The sequence below is a fragment of the Microchirus variegatus genome (assembly GCF_963457635.1).
Source record: "Microchirus variegatus genome assembly, chromosome: 13".
Taxonomy (NCBI): Eukaryota; Metazoa; Chordata; class Actinopteri; order Pleuronectiformes; family Soleidae; genus Microchirus; species Microchirus variegatus.
The window spans coordinates 18,134,277-18,156,193 of record NC_139814.1 but is presented as its reverse complement, the minus strand read 5'-3'; the positions used below and the strand labels follow the sequence as shown (position 1 = coordinate 18,156,193).

The 21,917-nt window shown below is 41.5% G+C and overlaps 1 protein-coding gene across 1 annotated transcript in view; it reads left to right on the top strand.

Moving 5' to 3' along the window:
* Positions 1–18,971, top strand: part of csmd2 (CUB and Sushi multiple domains 2) — a gene marked incomplete at both ends in the record, with an annotated part of 204,926 nt that extends 185,955 nt beyond the window's left edge. Inside the window, 16 exons of the mRNA XM_083900294.1 lie at positions 1,686–1,874; positions 2,116–2,289; positions 3,294–3,476; positions 5,465–5,641; positions 7,164–7,343; positions 7,445–7,618; positions 7,719–7,892; positions 10,087–10,160; positions 10,535–10,646; positions 10,919–11,098; positions 12,771–12,836; positions 13,491–13,652; positions 15,449–15,561; positions 16,174–16,261; positions 18,201–18,333; positions 18,812–18,971. Coding sequence (XP_083756420.1) covers positions 1,686–1,874; positions 2,116–2,289; positions 3,294–3,476; positions 5,465–5,641; positions 7,164–7,343; positions 7,445–7,618; positions 7,719–7,892; positions 10,087–10,160; positions 10,535–10,646; positions 10,919–11,098; positions 12,771–12,836; positions 13,491–13,652; positions 15,449–15,561; positions 16,174–16,261; positions 18,201–18,333; positions 18,812–18,971 — 2,339 coding nt within the window. The remainder of the gene's footprint in view (positions 1–1,685; positions 1,875–2,115; positions 2,290–3,293; positions 3,477–5,464; positions 5,642–7,163; positions 7,344–7,444; positions 7,619–7,718; positions 7,893–10,086; positions 10,161–10,534; positions 10,647–10,918; positions 11,099–12,770; positions 12,837–13,490; positions 13,653–15,448; positions 15,562–16,173; positions 16,262–18,200; positions 18,334–18,811) is intronic.
* Positions 18,972–21,917: the final 2,946 nt, after the last annotated feature.

The window sequence follows — 21,917 nt, the reverse complement described above, 5'->3', positions numbered from 1 at the left end:
CTTTCCTCTCTGTCGTGTTCTTCTTCCACTAAGTAGAAAACTTGGAAGTTCTTTGACATCTGCTACAGCCGTCTCACCTTGGCCTTAGCAAAGCTCAGCCAGTGGCTTTTATTTTAAAGGGAGAGTGGGAAATTGATGGGTACAGAAGGCAGGAAAAGAGGTGAGGGCAAGGCAGGAGTCAGTCAGACAGAGTTAATGATTTCTGTGGACTAGATTTTAACTACAAGAGTCTGTAGGGTCCATCAATAATGCAGGAAGCAGGAAAGTACCACCAGCCCAGCCAGTTTTCTATCCCGCTCTAATCACTACCAATTTGAGTTACAGCGACAGAGCCACAATAACACCTTCTTTGGAGGACTTGAGCGTGTTTATTTGTCTTCCAGCAATAAAAAGTAAAAGGCACGGAACAGAAAAAAAAGCATTCACTGACATACCACTTTACAGGACCATTACTTGGCAGGAGACCAAGAGGAGGAGAGGGTGACCGGGGTCCCCACTTCTGAGTCGCACAGAGATGAATTACCTCAGCCCTTCTTCCGTTTTCACTTTATTCTTTTTTTTCCCTTCCTCTCATCCATTCACTTTCTCTCCCACTACCACACACACAAATGTACTAGAAGGTCAGTTGTTTTAGGTGACTGCTGGATCACTTTTGAGCCTCTGCTGCCCAAGCACATTTGTACAAAGCTGAATTCCAAACTTGGAAAGTCTCACACTGAAGCAGGTCCAGTGCTTTTACATGCACTTATAGTGTTATTATGCAGTGAGTTGTAAATGATGGCACCACAGGTCAGCTCTCTGCTGAAAGGAATACATTACATTGGTATGTGGGGGTTATTTAGCTGTGCTGGCCTGTGGGAGCATGCAATAAGTGAGCTTTTAGGCACATTAGCATACAATGGGTTCATTCTGGCCGTGGCAAAAGGAAACTCGAGGAGGGGGGTAAGACTGGCATGGCAAACTGGGGCATAATGGCTGTGTGGGCATAGTCAGAGAGTGTTTTAGAGGCCATTAGAGTTTTGGCATCATAGTACACATTAAGTTGCAGTTCACATTATAGAACAGAAATTGTTGATCATTGTACTCTGACTTTATTGAGGTGATGCAAAGTTGTGGTTTTGTGTCTCCGTTTCTGAAACATTTGTGCTGGTAGCAGTCACAGCCTGACATTCTGTCATAAATTTTAATACATTCTGCACCATCACGGTCTCTTCCTCTGTAACCCTGTATCACCACCTCCCCTCGCTGCTGTCCCTGGCTCCTCACTCATCCCTCATTCTCGTCTTGCCTAACTCTCTCCATCTGGTGCTAAACTGACATGGTGCCTCTTCTCCCGTGAGCTCTCCATCCATCACCATCTCTGCAACACTGCGGCCAGCAGGAGACTGGCTCTAATGAAGCAAATGTTTATTTCCGGAGTCTGCCTCCTACTTCATTTAGAGTGGATGGATGGATGCTGGATGTTTGGAAGTAGTAAATGAGAAAAGTAACGGACACACCGAGTAAATGCAAAAGGAAAATTGCTTCCAAAATGAGCATTTACTTTAAATCTATATCATGGATCGGGAAAGGGACCTTAAAAAATCATTATATCATATCATATATCAAAATGCATAAAATTACTACACAAAATGCCTTTCTTCTTCTTTGTCTCCCTCATTTTCCCTCACCCTCCCTCTCTTCAGTTGTGAATTGCACAGACCCAGGACACTTGGAGAACAGTATTCGGCAGGTACTGTCCAGCGGGCCACATCGCTACAGCTTCCAGACCACTGTGTCGTATCGCTGTAACCCAGGCTACTATCTGCTGGGTACCAGCTCCATCTCTTGTCAGGGGGACGGCACCTGGGATCGCTCCCTGCCAAAGTGCCTGTGTGAGTACCTCAACTCATGAGCCACTAAGTGATAGATTAAATAACCGGCGAGCCCAACTGGCTTAACTCCCACTGCTAAAAGGAAATGTTGCACTCCATTTTTAACTCAAGTGATAATAAGTCATGCTGTTAAAACTTCTTAATAAGCTGGATTTTTTTTGATACAATACTTTACAATGTGTAAAGTACAGAACTTATTCACCTGTTCTCTTTTTCACATCTCTCCCCTTTGATTGGACAGTGGTGCTGTGTGACCGCCCCACCATGCCACCTTACACCCAGATCTCCGGCGACCGTCGGACAGTCGGCTCCGTCATCAGGTATAGCTGCATGGGTCCGCGCTCCATCATCGGCAACACGACGCGAATGTGCCAGCTGGACGGCCAGTGGAGCGGCTCACCCCCGCACTGCTCCGGTATGGAACACTACACCCAGACAGACTGACTGATTTGTAGCAGTAATAATGAAGACAACTGCGTTTTGAGATGTAAAGTGATTGACGATTTTTAAAGAAAGTAGAGGTGGAAGATGGGATGGATGGATGTTTTAACAAACAGCATGGGGCGGCTAAGATTTGGTGCGTACTGCTCTTTAGCCCATCTTCTCAACTTGTTCTTCCCTGTCTGCCTCTAAAACATGAATAATTTAGGTGTAGTACCACTATTCACTACATGGTTTAGATCTTAATGCTAGGCCAACAAAGACAGAGTTTGGGCGGCAGCTGTAGGTTGATGCCTTTCTGCTCCATAGGCCTCAAGGGCAAAAGGAGTGTCCCCAATAAAAAAAAGTGCTTTAATCTGCTTATTGCACTGAAGAACTGGATTTTCACACCTCAGCAGTGTTATGAAGCACGATAAACACATCGGCCCACATATAAGAGTACATCTTCCCTTACAATGACTCACTTCAGGACTCCAAGTACCTCGGAATGTTCACAAAATGCAAAACGCATTCAAAAAGATGTGGCAGAGAAACTCATTAACTAGCACTCACACATAGGCTGCCTGACTATAATCTACAACAGCGACACTTTAATATCACAATTCACGACACAGCCTATTTATAAAGATTTCCCTGGCTTAGTAATATTGACCAACTCTTTGTGAAATAAGGAGCAACAGCAGTGCCCAGCAGTACTAAACGGTGTGGGATTGTTTTACATTGAAGACATTTGACAGCAGGATTATGGTGTGAGGTGCAGAATACGTGTATATGGCAGGTCGATCAGTTGTATTGATAATTTTCTACTGCTTAAACAATTAGATATAATGACAGTTAATATTTGGTAAGCCACTCAATATTATATTCCTCTTGGGTGGCAGTCACATCAATAATTACATACTTAATTTGAAAACTCAACTCATACATCAGTACCTTGATCTCCACAGGAATTAAATCTTTTTTTTTTGTACTTCTCAGGGGAGTCTGCTGGACTGTGTGGTGATCCAGGGGTCCCTGTGCATGGTATCCGTCTGGGCGAAGAGTTCACAGTGACCAGTGTTGTCCGCTTCAGCTGTGAGCCGGGCTACACATTGAAGGGTTCCCCTGAGAGAACCTGTCTGGCCAATGGTACCTGGCTGGGAACACAACCCGAGTGTCATGGTAAGGGATAAAAAAACAGTCCATTCTGGTAAAACTAGACTGGACAATGGTAGTGATGCTATTTCATAAAAAAAAAATGGCCTATTTATAAAGTAAGATGATATTGTCCATGATTCACAAGACAGATTTTTACACAAGGAGACTCCGGCCAGTTGAATTTAGATAGATAGAATAACACTCCATGTGGTTGTAGCTAGGAATATGAGACTATGAGCATTTCCTGTTATTTGGTACTCAAAACCTAAATGAGGGCAATTTGAGAGTGGAAGTAGAGTCGAGTAGAGTGACCCATTGTGTCAAACTCTTTATAATCAGCATCTTCAATATGAAGGAAGAGCTTGAAGTATAGAAAGATGTTTTTTTGTGGAGAGAAATAAAACAGCCAGAATCTTGCCCGGAGGATTTCCCTTGTTTATAGTGGAAGTAATTCTGGACACGTTCTTATTAGATATCGCCTCTGACCTGGAAGGTCCAGAGATTCATAATGATAATGAGGACTGAGGCTACACCTACATGTCCAAGTTATGATATTACACGTGTTACTACACTGAAGTACTACATTGGGCATTTTAAAAATGTCCTTTACGCAGATTTGTGAAGGTGTATTATCCATTATCATTGCTAAGATAGAACAAGGACACTAGCCTTCTTTTTGTACGGACAAAGCAACTGCATTCAGCAAAACAAAACGAAAGAGGCTTTTATAGATTATCTAAGTGTTTGAATCACCATTATTTGGATTATTATTAAGTCATTTACTCAATAATAGCAGGCCTGCTTTATGTTTATTATCCTGCCAGCTGTCAGGACACTCAAAATTGAGCTTATTGCTTTACCTCCATTTTCCTCTCATTGGTTATGGACGTACAGCGTGAGCAGTGGTATTTACTCATCACATAGTGAGACAAAAACAGGAAAAAAACATGTACACCGTCAATCTGGCGATCTCTTCCATCCACAAATCTATCAGTTATATTTTATTATTTCTGCTTTGCCCCGCTCTTGCTTGTAATGAATATGTAGCGCTTACAAAAGTACAGAATGTATAAACTCGGACATTGTATTTACCTATATACTTCTGTACATCCACACATTCAGCAGTGTTCAGAAATCCTTAAAATTCCCATATATTTGCAGTACTTATTGCGTCTCAGACAGAGAGGAAAACGATGTTGCGTTTTTGGTCCATTTATCACAAATTTCCTTAAATGATTTTTATTTCAAATTATCAGTGTGAGTTTCTTTCATTCGCGTCCTTCCCATTTGCGTTGATATAAACTGTAATTCGTAAATAAATGTCTCATAGATTGTAAAGTGTTATTTCTAGAAGCTTCTCTCTGTCTAACATGCTTCACTTGTGGTCTTAACACCCCCTGCACACACACACACACACACACACACACACACACACACACACACACACACACACACACACACACACACACACACACACACACACACACACACACACACACACTCAAAACCCTTTCTTCTCACAACACCACCGCCACCACCTCTCTTCTTGGCCTCACTCAGTCTCACTCCCTCTGCGGCGTGGGGTATGCCTTCTAGCCAAGGTTGCCCACCTGTTCTCAGTTGGCACAGACTTCAAGGGCCAGGTCACATCTGGTCATTACGGTAAGGCGATGCCCGGAGGTCTCTGGGGGCCCGGGGCAAGCTGGAGACTGTAATGAACAGAGTCGTTGCTGGCGGATGGAAAGACACGACGGGATTCTGTGAGCAAAGTATTTGTCCATCAAAGCAGAGTTACGTAATGAAGGTGGTGCTCCTTTGGAAGCATGAGAAACAGAGAGAAATGGGTTAGACAGGTTTATCGAGTAGAAGAAAAAAAGGATTTACACGTGAGGTAGAATCTGCAACCCCCCCACTGTTCTCCCCCCAACTCACTTCATGACATTTTACCTTTGGTCATTTGGAAAACAGTCTGTCGATGAATATTCACTTTTTTCTTCTTCTTGTTTTTTTAGTTATATCCTGTGGAAACCCAGGAACTCCCCGGAATGCCCAGATCCTGATCCACGATGGCCTAACGTTTTCCAGATCCATCACTTACACTTGCAGGGAGGGCTATTACTCTACCGGGCTGCTCACTCGACACTGCACTGTGAACGGTACTTGGACCGGGAACATGCCTGAGTGCTCAGGTAATTAACAGCTCTAACTGGAACGACCTGAAAAGTGTTTCTATTTGTAGCTCTTGTCTTTTTTGGTCCCTATCTTAATGGAAATTTATGATTCAGGATTATTTTCACGATTGCGTGGGTAAGTCTGAATACATCATTAATGGTTACATAATATCAATAAAGTCAAATAAAAAGGATATCCAAGTTGTGTAAGACAGGTAACTGTGATGTGATGTGATGTGATGTGAAGGCTAGCACAGGTGCCATTTTGAAGGCAGATATTTTTAGCATTTCATGTGTGTTTTTTTCCTGCATCAGTAGAAGGATATTGGTTTGTGGCATGATCCACTCAAATGGCACAGGCCTGACTGACAGGCCTTTATCATCATGTTTCACAAAAGACACACAGCTGCTGCACACAGCCATGAGACCCTGGCAAATAGAGGTCACCACAAGAACCTTTTTTTTTCCCCTGAATGGAGAGGATGAAAACCTTTTCCAGCACCATTATGGTGTTCAGAACTCAGTAATGCACAAAGGCAAAGGTGTACATGTTGAAACGTTTCAAGTGGACAGCATCACAGTCATACACACAGAAATATTTACCCAACAAAGCCTCTTATGCATTGCAACTCTAACTTAATACTGTGAGGCGAAAGTTATAGCCCCTTTTATAGTGTCCTCAGTATTATGCACAGGGTGAGGTCTAGGGTTGTGGTTGTTCACCTTCGATTATCTAAAACCATATAAGTACTGTTACAGGGTCAGGAGACATTGTAGCTGTAAGCAGTTCACTCTAAACAGGACAGTAGGGAAAATAAATGCGTTCTCACTCAGGGGAAGACCCAGTTTCCTCAGCCGACTGGGACTCTAGCTGAAACACCATGTCATGTCAATTTTTGAGAAATCATTCACACAAAGCGGATTTTACTTGTTAGGAAATCAACAGCTTAATGTTGCCGCTGCAGAGTCGCACAGTGGTGTTCTTACTTGTGTTACTCAATCACACTGTTTTTTCCCCCACGGGACATAAAAGAATAATTAAGGGAAAATATGGTACATTTTTGGAGCTACTCTAGCGGGATTACCTGCATAAGATTTAGTCTCTCTGCATCCTAAAAGCTCTCAGCTGTAGACAATCAAAGTACAAGGGCATGTCTTTCAGATAAGAAGCATTAAATCACAGCATGGGTGATTGTGATTGAAAAGTCTTTTTAGCATATACTGCTGGTATAAACATATCATCAAAAAGTGGTTGTCTATAAATTAAGTGCTAATTGCCCGTGGCGACGCGTCAGCTGCGTTGCTTTTTACATTAAGTTTTGATGGTGAGGTGAAATGCTTGGGTCAAGTGCATATAACAGTCCATTAATTTTGCGGCTCCATCCAGTGTGTATTTCAGAATAGTGTGTTTACTTGTTTCCTTTAACCCTGTGTGTGTGTGCCATTGATTTTCCAAGAACTGTAACATGATGGCTTACACGTGATTTTTTTTTTTGTCTGCTTGCATTAGCCAAATGAATATGTTCTTACATTTTGGCAGTAATCAACTGCGGTGACCCTGGAGTGCCAGCTAATGGGGTGAGGTTAGGGAACGATTTCACTTACAACCACACCGTCAGTTACCATTGTTCTCCTGGTTTCACCATGGACGCTGACCGGGCCTCCACCCTTGTCTGCACCAAGGATCGTACCTGGAATGGTACCAAACCACAGTGTAAAGGTAAAATTGTGTGAAAAGTAATATGATGACAAGATAAATCTGCTGTTCTGAGAGTTGTTATGGAGGAATAACTCTCTAAATCCATCTGTGTCTCGTTTTAGCAATCATTTGCGGTCAACCGCCCACAATCCCAAACGGACAGGTCGTCGGAACGGACTTCACCTGGGGCTCAAGCATCAGCTACTCCTGTAACCAAGGTTACCAGCTGTCCCTGCCCACCGTGTTAACATGCCAGGGCAATGGCAACTGGAGTGGAGAGAAACCTCAGTGCTTCCGTGAGTGTTCCCATGCTTGAACGCCCAATAGCATTACATGTCATTGATTTGTCGGCGACCACACTCACATTCCTCTTCCCTCCCTCCTTCATCGTTGCAGCTGTGTTCTGTGGAGACCCAGGCACCCCAGCACAAGGGAGGAGGGAGGACAGAGGATTCACCTACCTCTCCTCTGTCTCCTTCTCTTGCTACCCTCCTCTTGTCCTGGTGGGCTCTATAAGGAGATATTGCCAGTATGATGGCACATGGAGTGGCACGCAGCCCTCGTGCATAGGTGAGCTGTTATTGTCATTGATTTGTCATCTGCATACCCAGTGCACAGAACAGTGTTGTATTTAATTACCTTAAAAAAAAAAAAAAAAACTCAATGTCAGTGAAATCATGCATTGAGTTTGCTTACATGTCAAAACTTTATTTCTTTTGCTTCTTACACTCAAGAAATAATGAAGGCAAAGTCATTTAACATGGCTAACAAGGTGTAACAATTGTGTCTTTTGATTGATCCGGTCTAATTATTTCAAACAACGTGGAGCAGTTTTTCAGGGCTGTGACTTGACTACAACTAAATAATTTCTTCCCTCTGTACACAGAATATACTGAATAAACTGAGACAGTTTCTCTAACTTTGCGAACCTGTCCCATGTACGCTTGCTAAACACTGTGAATTTTACATAAGAAGTGCCTGTATCCTTTTAATGAAGGTAGCACTGGCAGCCAATTTCATACAAGTGTCGGCATAATATTGTTTCTGCAAAAACAAAACAGCAAACAACTAATTTAATGAGTAAGCTTTTCTAACACTGTAACTGTAACACTCTGCTGAACCATTAAAGGAACTGGAAAATCTGGTGCTCCAGCCTCAGGTCCATGGTGATATTTGGAGTTGAAGTAAAAAGGTGTAAAATATGCACACACTTAGACCTCTGACCCAATAATTCGTAATTGTCATTATAGTCATGGGTCACCAGTAATTGCTCTGCGTATGAGTCATTTTGTTTAGCCCCTGATTGGAAACAGTAGTGCCTGACATAAGGGAAAGGTTTAACTTAGTATTTAATCAATTACAAATTTGAACCATCGACTAGCCAGTGGTAAAGCAGCTACAGAGCATCACTTGCAGTGACTCTGTTACTCTAAACACCTTAGAAAGACTGGCCTCTTGTGGCCTCTTGTTCAGCCTCTCAAATCAAAGATGATTCCACTAAGACTAATTGAATCCTCCTTGAGAAATGAGAGGTGCTACTTTTCAATTTAGGGGATTGTGAAGCTTCCTTAATCGTTCCTTATGAGGACAAAAACATGACAAAAGGTTAAATAAAGAAATAAAGAAATGAATGAACAAAAGAATACATTCATATGGGAATAAATGAATAGATGGATAAAAGAAGAGAATGAAGTGCAGAAATAATTACATCCATAAATAAAATAAAAGTTGTATTTATTTATTTATTCATTTCTGTTCTGAGTAAATTAATAAATACATTAATAAATAGAGAAGTAAACAATTCAATTATTTAATAAATAAAATGATTATTTTATTGAAAGAAAAATAAATGATGGGAAAAAGAGACATTAATGAATAAATGAATGAAATGATGCATACATTTTTTTTTATTTCTGCATGTATTTATTCATTTTGTTTTCATTTATTTATTTTACTGAAGGCTGTTTGTGAGAAGCATTATGATTAATGGCGTGTGGCCTGATATCAGGGATGAGTATGTTGTGTTATAAGCTGCTTCAAGCAGGGACTGAGCCTATACATTACATTCAAATCACTAATAATACTCCATTAGTTTAAACAGGTTTCACTGGGAATGTGCTATCCTGACATTCACTCCTGGGTCAAAATGGCTGCAATACAAGCAGGACATTTAGACCCAGGTGAACATGCCGCATTTGTCTTTAATCTGCTCCAGCACAAAGCTACTATGCAATTCTACTTCTTTTTTTAGAAGGATTAGAGCTACGTGCTAATGAGACAGCACTCTATTTAATGTGTTTATTCATTTGGATCATGTAATCGTAGAGAGACCAAAGTAAACGATGCAAAATAGTAACCACCATGACATTAACACTGAGAGCTCTGCAGTTGTTTCTTTCTTCGTCGTTTCTGGCGCACCCATGACGTCACAATGCATGGGTGACGACAACAAAATACACAGGGTGGACCAACCCACTGTGAGTGGGAATGGGAATCACCTTTTTTTTAAGTGGCTGCACCTGGGTTTTAAAAATCCTGGGTACACCTGCTAATTTTAGTGTTAAAGAGGCTCAAGAGACTGTAGCAGAGTGTGTGTAATGAATATGTCATGTCAATTTATGGCCTTGTCTGTCACAGTCAGTATTTCATACTTTAATTTTTAAACATTTCCCCACACAATGTCTCTCAAGTGATATATTGTGGACATAATAAATGTGTGCTTGCTTTAACATAGTAGTTATCATGTGTGTATGTGTGTTTACAGATCCCACCCACACTACATGTGGTGACCCTGGCTCTCCTCTCTTTGGAAATCAGAACAACAGTCAAGGCTACCAGGTATGAATATGTCTTTTTGCGAAGGACATTTTATGATATTGAACAAAAATCAAATTAAAAACCTGAAAGAAATAGTATTTTCTTCTCCTGTGGGTTAAATTTCCCACACTGTATCTATACTGTAAGTTAAATTCATGAGTTAAATTCACAGCACACAGTTTCTGTGCCTTCTGATACCTCAAATCCTTTCAGTATTATTTAAGTTGACATGATGTAGGATAAATATTGACGATCAGCCTCTCATTCAGTATCCCAGAAACGTCAAGACAAGGCTGTGTTGCTCCACAAATTCAACACAATATGCTTCTATTACTATTTTATCAAACCCAAAACATATGATCATTAACAACAATCTGTTGTTTGTCCCCTTGCAGATCAGCAGCACTGTGTTCTTCAGCTGCAGAAAAGGCTACTTACTGCAGGGCTCTATTTCTCGCACCTGTCTGCCCAACCTCACTTGGAGTGGTTTTCAACCCGAGTGCATTGGTAAGCACACTGTCGGCCAATAACTCCAGAAATATACAGCACATGCTGTATACTTGAAAGGGAATCAAAACCTTGAGCCAAAGTTTTTGCATTGCTCAAAAATCTGACATATGCTATATATTCTTCCCTGACCCTCACACCTCCGCCCTCAGTGGTATTTTTCCACATTTTGCTGTCTTCTGATCCCCCATTTTACATAATCTCCTCATCCCAATTTTAACCCGTCTCTCTCTAAAACCCACTCTCTTCTTTTCAATCCCTCTCCTCTCTAGCTCACCATTGCAGTCAACCCGAGCTGCCGGCTCAGTCTGACGTGAGAGCCATTGAACTACCGTCCCTCGGCTACACGCTCATCTATACATGTCAGCCGGGTTTCTATCTGGCTGGAGGATCAGAGCACAGGACCTGCAGGTCCGATGGGAGCTGGACAGGGAAACCACCTCTCTGTGCAGGTATAAACATGGTTCTCTTAAATCAACATAAGGGAATATTAGTTAGTTGTCATCTGTGTTGCTCTGTGACACTGCCAGATGGGGTTATACTGTCATACTTCAATTAAATTGAATACGTTAAAATACTTCCTGAAATAGTTACTTGCAGTCACAAATTGTGAAATCACCCAATTAAAATGATTTAAAAAAAAAATTAGTTACTGATTTTAGTCAGAATCTGTTTTCATGGATGAGCCTTACTAGAAGTGATAAAAAATGTGATTTATTGGGGAGATATGGGTTCTGTCTAAGGGTAAAGATTAAATGGCAGGTTGCAGAATGGACCCAAAGACGCCTAAGAGGCGAGTGTGGCTGGATGAGTGGCCAGTTGGCAGAGGGATGGATGTGCTGGGCATCAGCCTGGTGAGGCAGGGGGTTAAGTGAAGCTGGAGGATGACAGGTGAAGGAAATTTATGGAAATGTAGCATATACTGTAACTTAAAGATCCCATTGACCGGAAGTTTTTTTGTGTGTATCTGCGGCCATTACCTCGTTTATGAAGCCCTAACCCTTTCGAAAATGGCATGCTATTGAAGTGCTCACATGACCCAGTTTCCTAGGGAAGGACACAGGTGTGCTAAACTGAAAACTTTTCCCCACTTGTTTATAATGTTCATTTTCTCTCTCTGCCACATTTATTATAAAACCAGTGGGGTCTACAGTACTCTGTACTGGTGCTGGATATAGTGGTGACTCACGTTGGGAAAGTAGGGATTTGGCTAATGTTGATGAATAGCTCTGCCAACTGTTGCTTATTCTTAGACACATGCCACGGTAGAATGGCCCATCCATCACAAAATGACACTGCCTGGACATGCACACACAGCCTACACACACACACAGACTATCTAAACCTGATTAGCACAATGCATCCCATTGATTAGGTTAGCAGAAGTACCTCTTATAAATGGTGCAGCAGTGTTAACAAGGTCTAGCAGAAAAATAGACTGCCATTAAGTCACCCCCCCCCCCCCCCCCAAAGCATTGGCCTAAATACATATAGGGAAGAAAAAAAAATAGAGTAATCGACACACAATTATCTAGGGCAGACAAATGCTAATGGTTTGAAGAGAAAGGTACAGGGTGATGGCCATGCCATTAAAGTGAAAGGCAAGAAAGAGAAGTGGCCTTAGAACATATGGGATATTAACAGCGCCTGCGGGGGCCACCGATGGAAGACTGTCAGCTAATAAAGTTGAAGGCTGGAGCGGTGTGTGCATATGTGTGCTGGTTCGTGTCTATACATTCATCCAAGGTGATGTTTGCGCTCGTAAACCACTGGTCGGTGTGCCTGTCTTTGTCTGTCTCTGACTGTGTGTGTGTGTGGGTGTATGTTTACTATAATGGAGGAGAGCAAAGGCCCTCTGTGAGTTGTAAGGCATTATTAAACTGCTTCCCTTGAAGCTGCAAAAACTGTGTCTGTAACTTACCTGAAGCCCTGCAGGGAGACCTGGGCTGATTTTTGTCAAAATTAGTCAAGTCCTGTTGCAGGGCGCCTTCAGTTTGGTTGTGTGGAGGTTGACAGGAGGTGCTTTTAGTGACATCCAGAAGTTAAAACTAAAAAGTTTGATCTTTTCTTTTCTTTTCCTGAGACATGTTTACTCGTGTTCATGTCCGGTTTTGTGCTCTTCAGCTGATAATCGCCCAAGTGGTAAGAGCCCAGTGGGAACTGTGCAGGAACCACCCTCCAAATTACCAGGTAAGACATAATCCTATTTGCATTTTAATACACAATAGAATAAATCTTTATTGCGATTGTTCTGGAAAAAACTGTGAAAAATAGTCATTGGCAGCAGCCATAAAAAATACAAGCATAACAACAGAACACTAAAATAACTACAAAACCTTTTGTATTTAAAGCGCACTATAAATAATAAATAATTAATAAAGTGCTGGTATTTAAGGGTTATGGTCAGGGCGGTGGAGAGGCGGAGCTGCATTCAACATCTTGTGTCCTCAGTACTCAGTGGTACAACACAATTCATATCCTGTGGATAGAAACTGTTAATGTATTTCAAAATGTTTGTACTTTTTCCCAACCCAGACTTATCACTAAACTTTGATATTAATCTACAATACACTATGTCTAATAAGAAATACTCTCTTTGCTTCTCTCTCTTCTTATCTGTAGTACTTGTATCACTGATTCATTCCTCCTCTCAGTGTAAATCTACTCTCATCAGCAAAGTGACTTAGCAAATGATTTGGCAGCCTCGGTTCACTTGGACAATTTAGTGGGACACTCTTGGTCTCTGTCCACGGGTCCTTCAGAAAATAAAAAAATAGTATTCTAATATTTCTTCAAGTTGAAAAAACCTCACACTTATATATCTCTTCTTCTTCCCTCGAACAGTTCCTGGTGGTGTATTTGCAAAGAACTCTCTGTGGAGGGGATCCTACGAGTACCTGGGGAAGAAGCAGCCTGCCATGCTCAGCATCACTGCCTTCGAACCCTTTAGCAACCGTGTTAACGGGACGCTCATAGACCACAGCGGAGTAGAGCTCAAACTAGCTGGTAGGTATTTTTTTCGTCAGTGGAAGTTAGAGAACAGGGAACATTGTCACACATGTCTATTTTTTGTCTTATAAAAGTCCCCCTGTGTTTGTTTCAATTCAAGTGGCATATCTGTGAGACTAACTCAAGTGAGGACAAGAAGCAGCGAATGAATGTGTTCCCTGCATGAAGTAGATTATCGCTGCGCTCACAGAACAGCAGACATTTTATTTTTTTTGTTGTTCCCCTGTGGCATAATCACTGTGCAGCTGTGATCATTAAGGAAGGATTTGCATCTGTAACAGTTTGGACACTTCACTCTGCTGTACCTGGGCGCTATCAATCTACAATACGCTCTATTAAAAATTAGTTTCTACAGCGACACACTGAGTACCACGCTCTTGACTTAAAGTTAGTCAGTGTAGTTTGTTGTGAAATTTAACATGAAAAAGTCCAGTGTGTAAAATGTAGGAGGGCTTATTGGCAGAAATGTAATATTAAGTATAATATAAAGTGTATTAATTTTAAGTAAACACTGTTTGGTTTTTGCAGCCTCAGAAAAAGCCTTTTTATTTATTCATGTTTCACCAGCAGCCTGAACAGATCAGCTTATCATATCTTGAAGGGGAAGACTGCGCAAATGAAGAGGAACGGCTTCGGCCAAATTCATTAGCCGATGCTTGAATCAGCGAAGAAGAACGAGTAAACGGCAGAGATAAAAAAAATAAATGTAAATGTTTAAAAGCCCATCTGTGAGTCAAGTGACACGCTCTCAATTTACCACGAATATAGGCAGTGCGGTTTGATTTGAGTCAATCTCATAATATATTCTGTCGTCTTGCTGTGAAACCCTCCGTAATGCACCAAATACACAGCTGAAGATGCTTTAAATGTCTCTATTTGTCTACTGACACTTGCAATGTGTGACTCAAATGTGCAGACGGAACGAAGCCGCGTTGTGAAATGTGGTGTTTGCTCACACACAGACAGTTTATGTACCAAAGTTGCGACTAACATCTTTTTTTTTTTTAGACACACTTTAATTTATTTGAGCTTCAGACACAAATACAGTTCAGAGCTGAGAACAATCAAACACAGCTTTTAGATACAGAGGAAGGAGTCGACACAGGATGGTCAGACGTTGAGTCAGATGTTAAGTGGAAGCGAAGGAATCTTGCTCATTACTTTTTTGTTGATTTGTGATAAATAAATACTATCCTAGTGACGGTCAAACAGCTTCTGACTAACTTGTCAACAACACTTCCTTCCAAAATGTTCTCTGTAAACCCTGTTTGTGTATCAACACTTCACAGCCGAACTTCTGTTTCACCTAATCCTCCCTGCAGCTGTCCTCCAGTCGTGTGGACCTTTTACTTCTCTCTCTTTTTCAGCAGGCTGCAAACTCCTCTCATCTCGTTTTGTTTCTTCTTATTTCCATTTTCTGTATTGAATGACAGTTTAGTGAATCAAACCCTAATCCTTGTTACAGTAATAGCTAAACAATGGCTAGGAGACAGAGTCTCCGAGTACAATAAAGACATGCGATGCCATTTCTTTTTATTGACTTTTTCTTGAGATTAAATTATCTCTTGTTCAGTGCTTATTTAGTAGCGTATAATCATGTCAGACAAGTCTATTTTGTATTAAGGAGGACAAAGTGTCAAAACACCAGTGCTGATGGAAATAATTCATAGGATTCTTTTGTTTTTGAAGTCAATAATAATCATTTAATTACATCTGTATCACACATCCCATTAGGTTTCAATGCAGCTGTTGCTCCCATAATACTGTACTCCGGTTTTTTTTTCTTCCTGTAGGTACATATAAGAGGGAAGAGGCTCAGCTCCTGCTGCAGGTCCATCAGATCAGAGGTCCTGTGGAGATCTTCGTCAACAAGTTCAAAATAGACAACTGGGCCCTGGAAGGACATGTAAGTGCAAGCGCAGGGTCAGATTCAATACAACACCTCTCTTTGTTACTGCAATGCTATTACATCACACTCTCACTCACAAACACAAAGTACACATACACACTAACCTTGTCACTCTGGGGAGATGGAGAGCCCACCAAGAGTTTTCTCTTTAATTAAAATGTCAGTTAAATCATTGCCTGGTAATCAGTACTCGACAGACCCTCGCTCCACTCCTCGCTTCCATACCCCCCCCCCCACACCCCCAACCTCAGGCACCACCGTTGCACAAACACTATGGATATTATTAACAAAGCAGGTCACAGTATATACAGTTTTTCATGCACATTTCTGAGTTGTGAGCTTTTGTACAAGATGGGGCCGTGCAAACTGGAGCATCCCTCTTGTGTAACATCCCTACGTTGTTTGTGCTTCGGCTGAGTGTGTTTGTGCTCTTGGGCAGAAAAACGTTATATTAAATGTCAGCCACAAGAGCACCTCTTAGTTCCTTTGATATGATATTTCGCTTTCTGCATGTTCCACCTCCCGACACTTTGATGATACACTCTTTTTTTGGAGCCGGGATATGACAGTTAAAGTATCTGTTTTCCGTTCCTCTCTCTATCTCTCTAGGTGTCCTACATCTCCTCATCCAACTCCTTTGTTTACCAGGGATTTGTAAGAGGAAAAGGATTCGGCCAATTCGGTCTCCAGAGACTGGGTGAGTGAAAATCCATTTTGGCCAAGTGGTCTCCTGACTCTTTACCTGAACACAACATGAAAACCTAGCAGATGACAATGGTGTCTTCAGATGGAATCACAGGAGTGTAGATTGCACTAGGGTGGGACCAGAAACCAGAATGGCTAAATAAAGGGCTCATAAACAAGAAGCAAACACCCAACAATGATAAGAAATTCCTGACCACAGTAAAAACTCCTAAAGTAACTGTTTAGATTGAACAGGCTTCTGTGAACAGAGCTGAGCCACAGAGGAGCTTCACTATACACAGAGCTGGCCACCAGACGCTTCATTTTCATAATATGAATATGAGTCCAAACAGATGAATGGAATTGTCTCCAATTAGCCCCTAAATATGAAATGATTACAGCAAAATAAATAATATAGAAAGAAACAAGAACTGGGAACTCAGACAAAAATAACTATCCTTGATTAAATATGCTTCTTCTTTTTTTTTTTTTTTTTCTTCTTTCGGCTACTTCCTCTCTAGGGGTCGCCACAGGGGATGAGCTGCATATTTGATTTCATAGAGTCTGGGGTCCATTTAGAATGTCCAAGTAACAACGAGCAATAGAGATTACCTTGCTCAGGGGTACAAGCCCAATTCTCTTCTGCTCAGCCATGCATATTTAAAGATCAATAAATTTGATTAGGTATATTATTGTCTCTGTAAACGGGTGTGTTAAAAACAGGACGAGCATATAATCACATTACGTTTTTGCTTGTTATAGAGATGATGCTATCTGTAATCAGAGTCTGGCTATATCGTAAACAGTACGATGACAACATAAAACATTGCTGCTGAGAGGTGAGATAATCTGGTAAAATTACTTGCAAGAGTGGCTGGAATCACTTGGATTAGGACAAAGAACCATGAAGATGGTCCACACAACATGCCAAGAGAGAAACACGTGGGAAACTATAAGACGCAGAAACGTTGTCTCTTTAAAATACAGTGTCCTCATATGGGACATTGACCTCATGTCAACTCATCAATACAATCACTTAAGTGGATAATGCTACTGTTTTTTGATGTGGTTTTTTTCTTTTTGACAATGATGTGAGTGAGGAAGACAGATTTCTCCGGAATTCATAATCTTTTAAAAAAACCAAAGACCCAGTTCGAATGGCCATATTCCAAATTGGCTGCGGAACAGATTGAAGAGCAGACGCGTCGGTGCAGTAACGGATCTAACATAAGCAGGGATGTGGAGTTGAGCATGGTTGACATAGATTAAATGTGTGTTTACAATGAGAAAGTTGCCTGAAAGTGGATGTGAGAGTGGTAGCTGAATGAACAGCAGGTGCAGGACCCTCTCCTCCTCCACTTCCACTCTGCCACAGCACACCGACTGAGCAAACAGCTCTTTATTAAAACACAGGACTGGGGATGGTGCCAGGTTTTCATGTGTGTTTGTGATTAAGTGCGTGTGAGAAAATGGAATATGAATCTGGGACTTGGGATAGATGTCATGGAAACAATCCTACTCAATCTGTCAACATTTCTGTGTCGTATTTAAACTCAGCTGCGGTGTAACCGTGAGTGTGGTGTTTGTGTGTTTGTGCATCTATTTTGTGTGCCCAAGCTTGTACAGCAGGGGGTTGATTGGCAAACACAGCAAAACCCACTAACTGAATTCCTTCTTGTTTGCAACTGGTCCTTTATTGGAGCCTTTCTTGGCACTCTGTGGCAAACAGGTGGACCGTCACTCAACCACTGCTGCTGCAGAATCATACTGTACCTCTGTAAATTAGAGAATGAACCTGGAATGAGTGAATAGCTTTTGGCTTTTATAAAGTATCACTGGTAAGATACGGGAATATGACTTAACAGCTGTTTGTTATAGTTCTTAGCAGAAGGCTGAACTTAATTTAATTTCACTTGTGTTTTAATTGTACAATTCTCTCTTTTTTCTTGCAGAGAGTTTAGATCCCACCGGAGACAACCCAGGATACAACTTTGCCTCCAACAGCAGTTCAGTGGCGGCAGCCATTTTAGTGCCTTTTATAGCCATGATCATTGCAGGCTTTGCCCTGTACCTCTACAAACACAGGTAATTTCTCCACACTGCTGCCTCGCAAAGTGCCATTAAACAGCTTCTTCTCGTTTCAGTCTTCTCTCAACTGGAATACTTTCAATTCATTCAGTTAGGTTTCTTAGAAATACCTGTCTTTCTTTCTTTCTTTCTTTCTTTCTTTCTTTCTTTCTATCTATCTATCTATCTATCTATCTATCTATCTATCTATCTATCTATCTATCTATCTATCTATCTATCTATCTATCTATCTATCTATCTATCTATCTATCTATCTATCTATCTATCTATCTATCTATCTAGTTAGCTTTCTAGCTAGTATCCTCTTTATTATTATAATTAAAGATAAAGACTCCTGGCATCTAGTATAATAATAATGTACATGTGAATTATTGCTAAGAAAAACTGCTCTCACATAAGGTAGTTGTACGTCCGAGGCTTAATATGTTGTCCACTCGTCGCTCACTGTTAATTGTCTTAATTAATGTCTCTTCAGGAGAAGACCCAAAGTCCCCTTCAATGGTTATGTGGGCCACGAGAACACTAATGGACGAGCTACGTTCGAGAACCCGATGTACGACCGCAACATCCAACCCACGGACATCATGGCCAGTGAGACAGAGTTCACCGTCAGCACAGTGTGCACAGCTGTATAGCAACTGCTTCCTCCAGAGGTAAAAGTTAAGACTTTACCAGGCCATCTGGCTTTATGAGCCAGTGAGAGCCTTAGGCATAATTAGGTCTACATATCTCTAAAATGAGCTAAAGTTATCACCTTGTGGCTTCCATGAATTAGCTGCACATCCCCGACATTAGAACTGCTGGAGCAACAACTCGCATCCAACTTTCTAAGTAAACATTTTATGCAGTCCTTCAGTCGTCCTCTGCAGATTATGATTCGATTTCCTCTGCTGCGTTTCCTTTGATCTGTATCTCCCGTATTAATGATTCCCATGTGGTTTATTTACACAAAAGATAGAATATATATTTTTAATTTTAACACTGTTAGAAAAATATTAATGCATAATGCTACACTAATGCTTTTATCTTCCCTCTTTGTGGTTCCCTCATCTTAATCATCTCCATTTTTGGTCTTTCCTTATCCCTTTTCTTTTACTTACATCTGTTGCCCTGCTTCTCTATGTGCATTTGCTTCCATTTACTGTTTTCCTCCTTGGCCCTCTCTCCCCATGACCCCCATGTCTCCTTCTCCTACACCCACATGCTCTGTTAGATCTTTTCATTCATTGTTGATTCATTTAGGGGAGGAGAAATGCATCTCATCTTTGTCTGCCTGCCTGCCAACACTGGACAACCATAGTCCCACAAGCAGCGGGCAAGATGAAGATTATTTTATTTGCTCAAATACCTTCAAGAAACACCACCAGTGGTGGAGGCTCTTACTAGTGGGGGATGAGACGAAAAAAAAAAAGAAACCATTTGAAGAAAACAGCAACTGTAACAAATGCCAAAAGCAAAATTGCTTTTTTTTTGTAACCTCACATGGTTTCTGGATCATTATCCATATTTCGAAGACACGCTTGAGCCTGAAACTGCAGCGGACTGGAACACTGCTGGAAGGAAAGCTGTGATGACTTTTCTCACCGCCCTCCGCCTAAACCCAAAGGGAATATAATGGTCAACTTTAAGTCAAGAAATTGACCTGTAGCTAACAGAGATCTCTGTGCAAGCGAACTGTCAGGCAGGTGTTGGCCCGTCGTTGGCCTCTGTGAGTCAGGAAGAGACAGTCTGGACTGTTTCGATTCACACTTCTCTCCGTTCTCCATTTACGTTCCCTTTTATTTTTTATTTTTTTTATATGCTGCTTGCTTTCCGTGATGAGTACTTGAGAACCTTGCTTTTTCCTCTAACTGTGTGCTCCTGAGGTTGTTGAAAGGTTTCATCAGAGGCCCCAGGTCTCTTGCTGAGAGTGAATTAAAAATTCAGTGAGTTTTGAAGGCCATGTTGCAGACACACACATATCCTGTCATTACTTTTTTTTTCCCCCCAGCTTCAGTCCTTTCCTTTTTTTGTCTTGAAAGCAGGGATACAAATTCTGCTAGCCGAGGCAGCTGCGTACAGAGCGGGGGGTAAAAGGTAGTGAAAGCTGCTGGTGAAAAAAAAAAAAAGCACTTAGTGAAAATTTGTAGAGTGACTTCACATGTATATGCGGGTAAGAGGAAAAGAGAGTGTGTGTGTGTGAGTGCAAGTGTGTGTGTGTGTATGCACACATTTGTGGTGGCTGCAATCTGTCTGAAATGATCTCCTGTGTGTTTCCCAAAGAGTTAACCAGGTAATTTGATGACATTTCTTTAACGTCTCACCAGTATATGAAACTATACAACGTCAGCACACATTCAAAATAGGTTACATCTGTGCTTCCTCTTTCCATGGTTTGTAGGGATACAAACTGTGTCATTGTTTTTTGTGTCCGGGGAGGCTGTGGAGAAGGCGTGGCTGGACAAACCCACCTTAAAATCTAACGCCGAGTCAGAATGTTGTTTATTATTGTCAGTTTTGCTCCACCACAGGCGTCGATTACAGCTTATCAGGTCGTTCTGTGGTGCTCGAGGAGAAAAGAGGAAACGGGAAACGATAGACAAATCCATGTCTTTGGACTGAATCATAATGTTTTGTGATATCAACCATAATTTTTAGTTTCTAAAAAGACACAGTTTTAAGTCAAATTCCCCACTTTTGACTTTACTTTTATTTCTGGATCCACCTTGGCGTGTTTCTCTGATTGGGAGCTACATGCGACAGTATTATGTCTTGTGCATGAGCTCCAGATGCAGCACAAGCTCCTGAAACGTGGCCACAGGAACACAAAATCTGCAAGTGTGAAGAGTGTGAAGAAGCAACAAATCTGTGATTTCACTCTAAATTACAGTCAGGTCTTTTCCTTCACCCAAGTGTATAGCTGCTACCCGTGTATTTAACTGGAAGTGATTGATATGAAATGCTCCCAACTCTAACGTTCTTCACATTTGTGGCAAACGGGGGAGTGATGTAAAGAAAATAACGCGAGGAAAGTTTGACATAGGAGGAGGTGGAGGAAGTGACAGCAGCACTCCACCTGAACTGCTGAATGACATTCATCCCGGATGAGAGAAGGCGATTGAAAATATTAATGCTTGTGTGACCCTCGCAGTGTGTGTGCGTGCGAGACCCACTGCATTTCTACCAGCTACTCGCCACTTACCGTACCTGTGTGTCCTGTGGAGGCTGAGTGGGGTGAATAGTGCAGCAAATTGAGACATTACATGTCATTTGCTTTAATTTAGCGCTGTGCCTCATTGTCAACATCCACACCGGATCCCAGAGGCAAACCATTACAGGACAGAACCCCCGTCTCAAAAGCAGCATCAAAACATCCAAACTTTGCTTCGAGGCCATGTACACGTAAAAATAATATATGGGCAGAGACGGAGAAGCAGCTTTCATCGTCAAAGTCCACCTCCATGTCACCTCCTTTTTTTTTGTTTAATGTCACTTACAGCGGTTACCTACAGCCTAATTCAGAGATTCAACAAATGAAACAAATCACTCTATTGTTCCTGCAATCAGTTCCGCCGTGGGTCAGTAATTGCTTTTACAATTTT